This window comes from Protopterus annectens, chromosome 8.part0 (genome assembly GCF_019279795.1).
Source record: "Protopterus annectens isolate FY-2018-M chromosome 8.part0, PAN1.0, whole genome shotgun sequence".
Taxonomy (NCBI): domain Eukaryota; kingdom Metazoa; phylum Chordata; order Ceratodontiformes; family Protopteridae; genus Protopterus; species Protopterus annectens.
This window is the reverse complement of record NC_056741.1, coordinates 1,629,903,987-1,629,919,393: the sequence shown is the minus strand read 5'-3', so window position 1 is coordinate 1,629,919,393 and position 15,407 is coordinate 1,629,903,987. Positions and strand designations below refer to the sequence as shown.

Genomic DNA, 15,407 nt, shown 5'->3' with positions numbered 1-15,407 from the left:
TTGTTTTTATTTGCTTTCTTTTTTTATGCTTTTGCTTTAACAAGAACAATTTTAATTATATCTGATTGTCTAAGGCTGGCAGTGTTATATTTGGGATTGTTGTCTGTATTCTGTGTGTACAGTGTCATTTTTTTCATGTAGAAAATGGAAACTGATGTCGATTTTTTCAGCTTACTTTTGATATTACATTCCTTTCATGTGTTAAGTTATATAAATGTATATTTCAGTTTAAGGACATTTTTCAATGTGCTGGAGGTTGTGGAAGTTGCCATCGTCTGTTTTTTTAGGGAAAATATGGTCCCCTTCCATAGCCCCATGATGGCCTCACCCACTAGTTTAATGCTGGCCACATTCACCAGCCCAATTGCATTGCCATGTACTTAGAGCCAATGCCTGAGTTTTTCATGGTGATGGTTATTGCCTCTTCTATGTTGCAGTAAAGGCAGCATGCAAGGTCACGTACTACCACCAATGGCTCTTAGTTTCTTTACCATTCTGAGGGTCATTCACTTTGCATCAAGTTCAGCTGGACTGTACAGCTTGGGTGAAAATATGCAAATAAAAAAAAAGAAGCTCATCTACACAAAGATATTAAAGCCAAAATGCATGGTCTACTAATTACGTATTGTTCAGATGATCTACAAAAGAAAAGTGGAATTATGGAATTTAAGGAAGAAAGGTCACTGAATTATGAACTGCTAACCCATGCTTAATGTAAGAGTATCTTGATGTTGTTTAGATAGAAATCATACATATAACTGGCTAGCTGAGAAACTACTTCAGAACCACAGCTGAGTTTCATTCCATGAACAGGCATTATACCTTACACTGGTGTATGATATAAAGTGTAAATTGCTGCACTTACTCATTGGAGCTACTATTTTGTCTTTTAATTATAATCCAGTAGGAAAAATGTATTCCCTTACTTTCTTAAATTGCTGGGTTATTTCACCTCCAGGATGAGCACATTTTTTTTATGACCTGAACCGATTCTAATCATAGTTCAGTAGGAAATTATTATACTGGGAGTAAGTTAGTATAGTTCAGAAAGGAAGCAATATGAAAGTAAACAATGCAGAAATGGGAATACATGTTAGTAGCAGGACATGATGGCAAAATAAAAATTCTTCAGAATACTTAAAATAACTGCCATAAAGAATTGACCAAAAAAGGCTTATCTGAACTTTGTTGACATTTACACTTGTGTTTCAAGTGTTTACTATTGTTAATGTTAGTTACAAAATGAGATAAGGCTGGCGAAGGTGAATATCTCTCTAGTCTTATAAAATATTGAAATGGGATGGGGAAGCTGTGGAATAAAAGTTTGTTAGTATTTTCTGCTCCAGCCCTCCCCAAACTATAGAGCTTATCTCCCCAACCAACCTACTGACCCATTCATCCCTCCTGGGGTGAGAATCATGCATCCTGGGAAGAGTAAGTGTAGCACATCATATATGAGGAAGATCAGTTTTTTCTTTTTAGCCCTAATTGTTTGTACATGATCATTAACATCAACTGGATGCTCTGCATGATCCATGGCAACTTTCTGACTACTGTTGCTCTATCACTTTGTCAGGTTTGCATGCATACTGCTCCTTGTCAGACAATCTTTACCAAAGCACAACTGCAAAAGCACTGCTACTCTGAAGCTCAGCTTTAGAACAGAACAGAATAGAGCAGAACACAACCTTCTAGCCACAGGATCAAGGTATTCTCTATGAATTCTTGGCTATAATATGTTTAGTCATTAGTAAGTAGAAAATCTTTGAAACATGCATATTAAAGCTTTTACATTTCTAAAGCAATTGTTTCAGTCTGAGAGTCTGACCAAGGCTGGTGTTTTCAGCTATGTCCATGGACAGCCACAGTAGAAATACATTATATATCTCAAAACTGGACCAGGCTTAATTGAACATTTGGTAAAGAAAATATGTCAACTGTGCTGGCTCTGTGATGGAAGCACTTTATAATCTCAAAATTCTGAAATACCGAATTTCAGACTCCCAAGATCATAAAGTCGAAAGCTCTAAATACCGAAACACCAGAAACGCGAATTTCAAAATCCCGATGATCGGAGATGTTGAAATTCGCGGATCTGGTGTTGCAGTTTGTGAATGGGTGGTGGAAGGTAGGGTAAGTATTTCTGTGTGTGTGTTGTTTAGCGGTTGTAGTGTGTGTTGTGAATGTGATGTGTGTGTGCGAGGGGAATGGTGGTGTGTGGTGGTTTTTTCATGTGTGTCTGTGTAGTGCGACTTTGGAGTAAGAAAATTTAAGTAGGGGGTGCGGGGGCAGAGCCCCCCACATGGGCGGTGCAGGGGGGCTTGCCCCCCTGCTTGTCTGTAGTGTAGGTTTGTTTGTTTGTGTTCTGGGGAAGGTGTGTGAATGTTCATGTATGTGCTGTATGTTTGGTATACGTTTCACGATTTTGAATTTCGCGGTTTTGGTTTTTCGGTGTTTTGGTGTTTCGGGCATGTGATCTCGGTATTTTGAGCATCGGGAATGTGAGCGTTCGGGATGTTATAGGGGATCCGTCTGTGATACAGAGGGTTAAAAACCAGACTGACCCAGACAACACAGGACTGACTAATGACTTGGCTGCTGGAGGAGTCTATGTGGAAGGGTGAGATAGCTATTGAGCCCAGCTCACCCATCCTGAGAGAAGGAGGTGGTGTGGTTCACTGCAATGCTGGCATGTGCTAGAGAGAAAGACAGATGCACAGCATGTAACACATGGTCTGAAGACATTCATTTGGCTCTTCCAAGCCACGCCACACAACACCCTTCATGGGCCATGTGCAGGAACATGCGTATTCACAGGGGAAAGCAAATTCAAATGCACTCATCAGCACTGAGGGAGGAGTTAGGGCCATTAAGGAAACTCCCTCATGACCGCCTGGATGATGGCCATGGTACAGATGACTCTCACCCTGATGACAGGGAATGAATGGGTATGTTTATAGATGGGTCTCAGTGGTTGGCAGCCACAGGAAAGGTATAAGAAAGAAAGAAAAAAATGATATACTTATACCTAAACTAATACTTTCAAATCTTTACCAAAGGAATTTAGGCTTTCTCCAGATTTATTGCACTGAGAGGTTGAGAGGTATGATTTGGATACTGGCAGGCTCAAACTTGTATTTCCTGAACTTCTGCAGATAGGCATTTACTATAATTTATTGAGTATGTTATTTCTGAAAAATAAAGGTGATATAAGAATGTAATTTACAAGTAAAAAGCTGTATTGACAGTATTGTTTCACAATTTATATTAATCAATTATTGAACTGCATTTTAGAGCATGGTTTTAAGCAAAGAACCATCAATTTCTTATTAAATATTTCAGTCTGCATCCATGCTGTGCAGGTGCACAGCAAACATCAACAACCTTTATTCTTTTTGGATCCCAAATGCAGTCTTCCTCAAGACCACTTGGTACCATCCCACAGTTTGGAGGTACCCATGCAGTGTCATATCCATGTTCATGCCAGGTCTTTTGCAAAGGGTGATACTGTTTGTCAATCCTTTTGACTTTACCAACATTAACATGTAACTTCAGGACAACACGTTCACTCTCAGGTAAATCTAAGGGATATCTTCTTGCTTTATTGAAATCTCGGCTCACATAGACACCACGACCAAGCATTCCTTTCTCTGTAGACTGACGGAATCCATTTCTGATGATTGATTCAGCAGAAGCAACATTGGTTCCATGAAACATTACGTAGATCTTCCCCGGTGTGGGTTCTTGGTAGCTTTCTAGACACGATTCTATGAAACCAGGTGCATCTTCTTCAGCCCACATACCACTGTTTAGAAAGAACTGTGCACTGCACCAACTCATAGCTCAATGTAGTACTCCTTTGTAGTTCAGCTACAATGAAGAAATATAATTTTGGAGTCAGAAAGTTATCATTTTCTTTAGTTCTACATAAATGTTACATTATAAAAATATTAGATCAAAACACTGATTTATGAAAGTCAATAATGCTAGAAAATGAAGAATGAATATTCCAGGGTATAGTAAATATGAGATCTAAGAAGGTGCCATATCAGTATAAAAGGCAGAAGCAGGAAATAGTGACCTATTGTTTTACTTTAGTTGTTGGCAAAAATAATAGAATTACTGCTTAAAGAAAGAATATGTGCATATTTGGAAGAAAGTGGGGGTCATGACAGTCATGTCTGACAGTGTTCTCAGAAAACACAAAACAAAACCTCAGCATTTTGCCTTCGTAGATCTTAGAAACAGTATTTAGAAATGCTTTAATGAATGATATGAAGGAATTGTTGCAAAGTAGAGTGTTTTAGGACAAAATAATTAACAAAGATCTATGGAATGAGAGAGATGGTTGCAAATATGCTAGAAATGAGGAAAGAGTCCAGATGGGCATTCCTAGACTTGCAGAAAGCAAATGACAAGGTCCCAAGAAAACTGATTTGGGCAGTCCTGAAGTGGTATGTCCCACAAGCACTTGTTGAATTAGTGCAGGCTATGTACAAGGACCCACCAACTCAAGTAAGAACAGTATTCAGTCTTACAGAGGGGTTTCTAGTGGGAGTGGGGTTGCACCAGGGTTCAGCTCTGAGCCCACTGCTTTTCATACTGGTGATGGACTACATTAGCATACAGGTCAGAGGGGACAGATCAAGAAAGTTGCTGTATGCAGATGATGTGTCTTTACAAGTACGCCCAGAACAAGAACTTCAGCAAAGGATAGGGAAATGCAATGCAAAACTGAAGGCACATGGAATGAAACTGAGTACAGATAAGACAGTTGTAATGGCAGCAAATGGGGGAATCAGAAACAGCTGAAAGAAGGGAGAATAGTGGAATAGGTTTATAGCTTCAAGCATCTAGGAGGGGTGGTTGGGGAGAAGGGAAGTCTGAATGAGGAGGTCAAAGCTGGAATCAGAGGGGCTGCAGCTAGCTGGCACAAAGTGTCAGGGTACTGTATGACAGAAGAATGCCAAAGACGCTGAAAAGTATTATGTACAAAACAGTGGTGCGACCAGTACCAGAAAGCTGTGCAGTAATGACAGAGCAATTGAGGACTCTAGAGATAGTAGAGATGAAGTGCCTGAGATGGGTGATAGGATGCACACTGTGAGACAGACAAAGAAATGACGACATAAGAACAGAAGCCAAAAACAACTATAATTGCAGAAAAGGTCAAAGAGAGCAGATTACAATAGTTCAGGCACATGGGCAGAAAACCAGAAGACAATCTGGTGAAAAAGATTTAAGGCAAACAAGAAGAAGATAAGAGGAAACAAAGGTGTCCAGCAATGAGGTGGATGGATTATGTGAGAGATGATCTGTGACAGTCAGTCATGAGTGCTCAAGATGTTAGGAGAGTGCCATTGAATAGAGAGAGATGGCAACAGTTGATACAACAACCAAACCACAAGGAAAATGGAAAAAAGTGGGTTGATGATAATGATGATATATGGAGAAAAAACAGGCCTTTGAACTTTTCAACTAAAATCACACTGTAGGAAATAATTTAAAATGAGCTTCTTAAGTACCCAGAGTTATGTCAGACACTGTATGACTATTGTTACATTTATAAGAAACACAAATATTCCAGATTTTCCAGTATGAATCCAGTTTTAAAGTAACAGATATTCAAAGCATGAAAAAAATAGTACATTTGGCTGTGGTAATAGTTATGGCTATCCAAACACGAATGAGATGAAAATTCACTTTTTTATTAAAAAGTAACAAAGCTTTCGGGAAAAAAGACCCTTCCTCAGTGTTGTATAATACATTTATGAATAAAATTTACAATTCTTATAGTAAGAACTAGAAACCACATGACACAGCCAACCTAGAACAAAGCACAATAAAACAAATTAGAGGACAATTAAAACCATTAAAGTTGTACTACCCCTAAAAGAAACATCATTTTTCTAAGAATATAGACAACTTCTAGAGCTTTACATAAAATAAATTCAACAAACTTTTATAGAGCTTTGATGAAAACATCATAAAATATACGTTGAAAAAATAATAATATTTTTTAAAAATTTTTTAGAGATTTTGAAATGAATTATATATCAACTATTGGGAATAAGCTTGGAACTGTACCATGCTACAATTGTAGCTGTTGTGTTGACATATGTAATAAGAAATCATTTGTACATCCGACAAATGGGATAGAATATACGATAGATTGTCATGCTACATGTAGAACTACTAATGTGATATATTTGGCTACATGTACAGAATGTCCAAGTTTCTATGTTGGGAAGTGTTCTCGATCTTTAAAGGAAAGAATTATTGAGCATAAATCAGAAATGAGGCGTCATATTTTGACTAATGCCCTAACACAACATAGAAAGGACAATAATGAAAAGCATAATTTCAAGTTCAGAGTTTTAAAAGTAGTAGTTAAAAGCATAAGATTTGGTGATATAACTAATAAATTAGATGTTGCTGAGTTTAAATGGATAGTTAGATTAAATGCTGATAAGTTGCCTGGTTTAAATACTACCGTTACTATCAAACCACTTTTAGAGTTTAGACAGAAACAATATCATTAATGTTAAAAATTTTTTTTTAAATATTATTATTTTTTCAACGTATATTTTATGATGTTTTTATCAAAGCTCTATAAAAGTTTGTTGAATTTCTTTTATGTAAAGCTCTAGAAGTTTTCTATATTCTTAGAAAAATGATGTTTCCTTTAGGGGTAGTACAACTTTAATGGTTTTAATTGTCCTCTAATTTGTTTTATTGTGCTTTGTTATAGGTTGGCTGTGTCATGTGGTTTCTTGTCCTTACTATAAGAATTGTAAATTTTATTCATAAATGTATTATACAACACTGAGGAAGGGTCTTTTTTCCCGAAAGCTTTGTTACTTTTTAATAAAAAAGTGAGTTTTCATCTCATTCGTGTTTGGATAGATTGGTTTTCTGCTCTGAATAGAGAAGATTTAAACAGTGGTTACAGCTGTATATCTAGTAATAGTTATGGCTGCCACTACTTGTGAAAAGAGAAGTATCAAACATACATGATGCAAATTTTGTGATTAAAAAAACATTTTGTTGAAGAGCAAGGAGTATACTGTAATGTGCTCCCAGGGGTGTGTTACTCTGGTGTGCACCCCAGGAGTATGTTACTAAGTAAGTAGTGAAAGTACAAATTCAAGTGAATCCAAGAAATTAAATAAATAAAGAGTATTGTGACATTTCAATAGTTACAGTTCTGGAACAACTAGAGGTGAAAATGTCAACATTTTGCGGGAAAAGAGAAGAACATATAGTGCTATGAAATTTAGTCCACTGCACAGTAAAGGCTTTAATAAGAATTAAACTAAAAGTATTTTTTTAAAGTGATAGTAAATGTTATTGACAGGCAAATGGGATTAATTTTATTTTGTTCCTGATTTGTTTAATTATGTAATGAATTAATGTAGTTGATAAGTGAATATAAAAGGTGGTGGGATAAAGCATTTAGAAACTCATGAGTTGCAAACGCCTCAGGTACTAGAGTTGTGTTATTCAACAAACGGATTTGTTTGCAAAGTAATGTGTTTTTTAAGAAATTAAAAATGTACTATGTAAAAGAAATAACACTGTTGCTTTACTGAGTAATTAAAACATTAGATCAAAAAGAAAGTGATGTTCTTTTAGGGAATCTGACTAAATGTGACAGAGAAGATTAGTGACAGAATTAAAAATACTTGGAGCCTATCATGGTAATTAGCCAAACAGATACAGATGTCATAGCAAATGAAGTTGCCCCAAATTAAATAATTGTGATCAGTAGTAAACCACAGGCAAGAATACAGAGTTCAGTTCTCTGCAGTATCATTCTAGGTGGCATTTTAAGAAGTCAAGAAAGAAAAGTTGGTGTGTTTGCCAATGAGCAAAAGTTATGTAACAATCACATATGTAAGGCTGAAAATCAACTATGGAAAAAAATGAAGGAATGACCTTTAATAATGTAAATAAATACAGACTAGCCATCAAAAAATGAGTAAGTGATTGAAGTTGAAAGCAGCAACAACAACAAAATGTGGAAAGAGGTGTGGAGATGTCATATCAAATTATGTAAAAGTAAGCAAGCATTGTGAGAAAACAGCAGGAACTCCTTGTGGAATACTGGGGTACACAAGCAGTAAAGACACAGAAGCTATGGCCACTTTATTTGCATATACAGATAAGGCCAACTTTATTGACCTTTATGCAGTTTTGGAAGGTCAACTTTATTGTCCTTTATGCAGTTTTGGAGACCTTGCTTTATAAAGACATATACAGGATAAATGCAATTCATAAGAAGTCAACACAATGGTACACAGTCTGTATTGCATTGCAAGCCATATAAAGGCACACTAAACACACATCATATAAGATTGTAGAATAAAGGTGAGGGTGATAGAAGCATTTAAATGCTTTCAAAGTGTACAGGGAGTATGATTTAGTACCCTTATCAGAAAATATTATTCATAGAAATAAATATTTAGAATCTGAAGATTTGAACTGGATTGTGAGGAAGTATTAATTAACTTCTTTACTCATTCATTCATTCATTCATTCATTCATTCATTCATTCATATGTCGTCTGATACCTGGTTCCTGCATTATCCTCTTAAGGGTCAGTGTGAAGACAGAAGCTGTTCTGAAAAGCAATTAGAGCAGTGAATGGTTTGTCTGTGTGAAGTTTTTACCTTTGGTTTGGATGTTTGCAGGCACCCTAATGCTTATGGACACCTGACTTGATTTTAAACTGTTTATTTCTAAAGTAAAGCCAAATAATCCACTTTTGTTGCATTGATGAGGTCTAAACATGCTGAAACATGCATGCCTATAGGTAGTGGAATTTAGCTTTATTATGTGCCTATAAAGACTTAAAAAGTAAAAAGCCGTGGGCATTCAGAAGCCAGATAGCTGAAACACTGTTATATCCTTAAGGGTTCATTTGCACATATCCCATGGGCTTAAACTACAAGAGGTTTAAAGTATTAAACAGTGAAGATTCTAGCTTGGCTAGGTCTTTCTTGCAGTTTTTACTGAACTGTTTTTCTGTCCTTTTTAACCTATGGTTTGCATATCAATGTGGATATTTTGCAGGCACTCTAATGTTTATGGACATCAGGCTTGATTTTAAGGTCTGTGTTTTTAAAATACAGTCAAACAATCCACTTATGCTATACTGACAAAGTTTAGAAAAGGGCCAAAACATGCATATCTACAGCTAGAGGGGTTTGGCTGCATTGGCCTTAATGTACCCATAAAGACTTCAAAAGTAAAAAGTTATAGGCATTCAGATGCCCTATCATTGAAACACTGTTATGTCCTTAATAGGTCATTTGTATTTATCCCATTGGCCTCCTCTATTCAGTGACATACCTCTCAAGATCTGGACAAAGCCAAAAATAATGGGGTGACAAAGGATCAAGAATAGGGACATTTTTAAAATATTATTCTTATCAACTTATACAGTTGCAATACTAAAAGCTTTGGCAATAAAATGCATTTTCTGAAGGACGTGAAGTCTGAAACTCAATTTTCTGATATAATTTAGTGACATCAGTCCTCAGTGATTTCCAGAAAACCACAAATAAGAGGTGGAAATCTGGACTGGGCTGAGTCTTCCTTGCAGTTATTACTGAATGGTGTTTGTGGGACCATTTTACTCTTTGGTTTGTGTATATAGATATATATGTTATCTCTCTCTCTCTCTCTCTATATATATATATATATATATATATATATATATATATATATATAAACACACACACACACGCAGACATGCACAAACACACACCCACAGACATGCACAAACGGGTCCCCTTTAGTTGACCGAACCAACGATTCCCCGACACGCGGAAGACGAAGACCAAATGACCGACAGGTAAGTTTACCGAAAGGGTCATTTGCCGACAGCGGAAAGACCGACAAGGGTAATGTGTGAGCGCGACTCGGTAAGTGTGCGACAGTGACGGAGTTAGGAGTGGTCAGGTAAGTGTGCGATATTGTGGGATTTTGGGTTAGGGTGTGGGAAAGGTGAGTGTGTGTTAGTGTCGGAGTTAGGGTTCGGGTAAGGTAAGTGTGTGATAGTGAGGGACTGTAGTTTAGGGACGGGTTAAGTGAGTTAGGTTTAGAGTGCGGGTGGGGTGAGTGTGCGATAGTGACGGGCTTTATGTTTTTGGGTGGGTTAAGTGAGTTAGGGTTAGGGTGCAGGTAGGTGAAGTATGCGATAGTGACAGTCTTTAGGTGTAGGGGTGGGTTAAGTGAGTTAGGGTTAGGGTGCAGGTAGGGTGAGTGTGCGATAGTGTCGGACCTTGGGGTTAGGGGTGGGTTAAGTGAGTTAGGGTTAGGATGCAGGTAGGGTGAGTGTGCGATAGTGTCGGACCTTGGGGTTAGGAGTGGGTTAAGTGAGTTAGGGTTAGGTAGGGTGAGTGTGCGATAGTGTCAGACCTTAGGGTTAGGGTTTGGGTTAGGGCTAGTGGCTATGCTATGTAGTGTAATGTGTTGTTTACGTTCGGTGTGTCGGTGTAATGGTGTTCTGTGTTTTGCGTTGTCGGTTTTGTGTGTTGTTGGTTATCTGGTCTCGGTGGTTTGTGTGTCGGTGAACTGGCGTGTCGGTATTTTAAAGTAGACCCGCACAGACATGCACACACACACACACACACACACACACACACACACACACACACACACACACACACACACACACACACACATCCACGGCTCCTTTTCCCATTTTTGTATATAGGGTTGGGGTATCATTTCAACAGTGTCAATCATCTAGGGCTAAGCTGTCTACACTGCCACAGAAATAAGTAACAAATAAAATAAGTAAATAATGTAAAATAATAGCCAATGGTAATGCTCATAACTTCAGAGAAAACGTGGCATTTCCAGACAAGAAAGTGTGCAGAATTCTATGTCAAGGACTGTGTTAGAGGGAAAAATGTTAGCTGAAAGTAAATATCAGAAATTACCTAATAAATGAAAATGATAATTGCATTTTATCTGAAACTAATTATCAGAATGGATAACATAAATCAAAAGCATCCATTAGCTCAACAATGGTATTTGCTGTTGCACTATGTTTATTCCTGGAATTGCCCTTACTAATTTTGCATTTGACATAGCTTCCCAGTCATCTGCTACAATGATATAATGGTTACCAGACTTCTGCAAAATGGTGCCTAAATTACTAGCAAGACCTGAATGACCTTCACATGGGGCATAATTATATACTAATAAAATTGGATTAGTACCTGAACAGTGTTTGTTTTATACCTAGCAGAGCTTACTTTTAGGTTTCGAGTATCATTCAAGTATCATTTTCAACTTACACATACAAAAACACACATCTGTATATGTATGTGTGTATATATATATATATATATATATATATATATATATATATATATATATATATATATATATAGGTTCATACTAGGCTATCTGCCCTAGGGCATTTATAAGCCTAGCCAGAGTATGTTTGGCTTTCGCCACCCATTTTAAATTAATTTTGCTATGCCCTTTTTCGAGGTTAGTATACTGTGCCTCTGTCTAACAGTGACACAGAAGTGATACCCGGGGTAAACCTACGATCTCCCATCCACTCATCAAGATTCCTCTTGAAAAGAGTCAATGAGGGACTCTGCCTAACCTGGACTGGGATTTTATTCCAGAGTGAAGGGAGCCTCTGGGTTATGAATCTGTCCCTCCAGCATGTCCTATTTATTTCAGTGCTGAGGTTCAAGTCTCTCGAGCGTGTAGCTCGATGGGATTTGGATTTTTTGAGGTGCAGCATGTCCCTTAATTCCGGGTTGGACATGGCCTTATATATATATATGAGTCTACTTGTAAATTTCTAAGTTTTAGAACTTGAACATTTTATGGTCAAGACCATAAGATCATAATACTGAAATTTTGAAAATTTGAACCGTTTAAATGGAGATTGCTGTACAGCATTTGACGGTATATTTACTGTTTTCCTTGCTACAGTGCGATCTCGGAGTTGGTATATTTAATTAGCAGGTGGTGTGGGGATGCAGGGACGCTTGCCCCCTGCAAAAATGTAAAAAAAAAAAAAAAAGATTTTTTGTTTTTATTTTTTTTTATTTACATTTTGAAGTTTCAAAACTTTGATCTTATGGTGTCAACCATAAGAAATTTGAAGTTTTGAAACTTTGAAATTTAGAAGTAGACCCATAACATAAATCAAAAGCATCCATTAGCTCAACAATGGTATTTGCTGTTGCACTATGTTTATTCCTGGAATTGCCCTTACTAATTTTGCATTTGGCATAGCTTCCCAGTCATCTGCTACGATGATATAATGGTTACCAGACTTCTGCAAAATGGAGCCTAAATTACTAGTAAGACCTGAATGACCTTCACATGGGGCATTATTATATACTAATAAAATTGGATTAGTACCTGAACAGTGTTTGTTTTATAAGTAGCAGAGCTTACTTTCAGGTTTTGAGTATCATTCAAGTGTCATTTTCAACTTACACATAACAAAAACATAACATTTTATGGTCAAGACCATAAGATCATAAGAGTGAAATTTTGAAACTTTGAACCGTTTAAATGGAGATCGCTGTACAGCATTTAACGGTATATTTACTGTTTTCCTTGCTACAGTGCGATCTCGGAGTTGGTATATTTAATTAGCAGGAGGTGTGGGGATGCAGGGAGGCTTGCTCCCTGCAAAAATGTAAAAAAAAAAAAAAAAAAAAAAAAAAAGATTTTTTGTTTTTATTTTTTTTTATTTACATTTTGAAGTTTCAAAACTTTGATCTTATGGTTTCAACCATAAGAAATTTGAAGTTTTGAAACTTTGAAATTTAGAAGTAGACCCATATATATTTACTGAAAACACACAGGATACCAACACTTACTATATTCCAGCACAAGTACATACAGAAACATATTACCCTTTAACTATAACCAAGGGGGGCAGCCCCCCTGCACCCAAATGTGGGGGCCTGTGCCTTCCACACCCCCTGCTACTTACATATATCAACTCTGAGATTGCACTTCACTACACTAAGTGGAGAAGAGTAATATGGATTGTCTTTTATTTGTTTCTGTATGTACTTGTGCTGGAATATACTAAGTGTTGGCATCCTGTGTGTTTTCAGTATTATGAGATTTAGTATTTTGAGTTTTCAGTATTTTGAACTTTCAAGATTTTGGTCTCAGGATTTTGGGCTTTTAGGATTTTGTAGTTTTCCCATATATATATATATATATATATATATATATATATATATATATATATAGGCTTACTATCATTAATTCGAAAATAAAAACAAATCATGTCTTTATTTTTGAATTTTTACATCGGAAATGAACATTTCCGAATCAACCTAACCTCGAAAACAAGGGTGTATTGTCGAAAATGTCACTCGCGACATTTACGGCAATACACAGCAAACCCAACCTTCCCATAACCACCTATCTACCTAACCGAAACACACAGTTATGCAGGGGGGCTGCGCCCCCCTGTGCCCCCCACACCCCCCCTAACTTAATATTCCATCTCCGAGATCGCACTACAGTGAGGAAAGTTATCTATTTCCCTAACCGCACTGTACCGCGATCCGCTCCCATGAGCAAACGTTGGAATTGCGAATGCACAGTCCATTCGCAACGGCAACGTTCGCTCACATCACCTGCCGCAATATGAAGTGTTCGAACATCTGATGTTCGAATACTTCATAGCCGTGCAAGTGCACGTCGGCATTGTGATGTTAAACCATATATATATATAGGGTTTACCTGATAACACCAACACTCCAAAACATCGACAACGAAATAACCAACACGACAAAACCAAAAGTTCAAAAACACAAAACTTCACATGCCCGACAAACCACAATCCCGACAATCAACAAAACAAATACATTTCCCGAAAAACACACACACAACACAAGCACACCAAAAACCTTACAAACCTACATTAAACCTTACATACACAACTATCTATGCACTAACCTTAACCCAAACCCTATCCCTAAGGTCCATCACTATCGCACACTTACCTTACCCACACCCTAACCCTAACTCACTTAATCCACCCCTAACCCTTAAGTCAGTCACTATTGCACACTTACCTGACCCGCACCCTACCCTAACGTCCGTCACTATCACACACTTAGCTTACCCACACCCTGACCCTAACGGCCGTCCCTATCGCACATTTACCTTAACATCTTGGTGTTCTGGCATCGGGATTCTCAACTTTCGGTCTTCTCCGTTGTCGATCTTCTGGTATCGGTGTTCTCGTTGTCGGCGTTGTGGACATTCGACGTTTTCAGGTAGACCCATATATATATATATTTATATATATATATATATATATATATATATATATATATATATATACACACACACACACACACACACACACACACAGAATTTCATAAACATTGCAATTACACTTGTAAGATCAGTTTAGAGCATTTAACCTTTTAGCATGTCTTTGGGAGGTAACTGACTCCCTGATTAAAAAAGTGGATACAGGGGGACATGCAAACTTCACAAGAAAGCACCTCAGGCAGAATACAAATCTGAGTGGGAGCATGACTAAGTGTTACATGAGTGTACTACTATGAGGATGTATTGTTTAACAAAACGTAGCATGGGCAGCTTCAGCTAACTTCCTGAAAACCATATCAGGTTCAGTGACAGAATTCAAGAGTACATTGGATAGGCAGAAAGTCAGTTTATGTGGGTGTCAGAAAAAGACAAAGTTTAATAGTCTCTGCAGCTTTTCCAAATAAAAGGGAAATGGGCCATCTTTATCTGCCAACAGACTTTGAGGTGCTATATTTGTGCCACCCCCACCTGCATAACTACCCCCTTAGAAATTGCTTCCACCCCTTAATCCTCATGTTCTCTATCTGGTCATAGAACATCAATCCTGCCAGCACTGAGCAAACCAAACATGTTCATCACAGTCTCACTAAAGAAGAACTTCTTTACACTTCTCCAAAGCCTGCATTTATTATGTAGACAAATCTCAGCCTCCACTGTCACTGGGCATTTCAGCCCAGCTTCCATGGCTAAACATCCCTTATCTGCACTTTAAATAGCCAGAACAGGAATTCCCTGTCCCTCCTGCCTATCAAATGAAAACAGTCTATGCCTTTCCCATCTTATTATAGTCTAAGAAACCAACAAAAACATCCAGCACAATAGACGTGGAAAGATAATTATTGCTTATTGTAGCATGACAGCCCAAAAAGACTGCATAAAGGCTGCATAAAAATGCAGCAAAACACAATGCAGTAAAAATCCAAACTGGTTTCATCTCAAAAAGAACCTTTCTCAGTGAATACACATCAAATATTTTAGTCATTCTTACTGATTGTACGTATAAACACAAACAAAATCTAGTACTATGTTTTAATGACACCATGTGTCCCATA

General features: G+C 37.4%; 1 protein-coding gene across 1 annotated transcript in view; it reads right to left on the bottom strand.

Annotated features, from left to right (window-relative positions):
* LOC122808521 overlaps positions 1-15,407 on the bottom strand; it is a 547,157-nt gene that overhangs the window by 350,746 nt on the left and 181,004 nt on the right. The window contains 1 exon segment of the mRNA XM_044079475.1: positions 3,322-3,751. Within this exon segment, the coding sequence (XP_043935410.1) occupies positions 3,322-3,751 (430 nt within the window).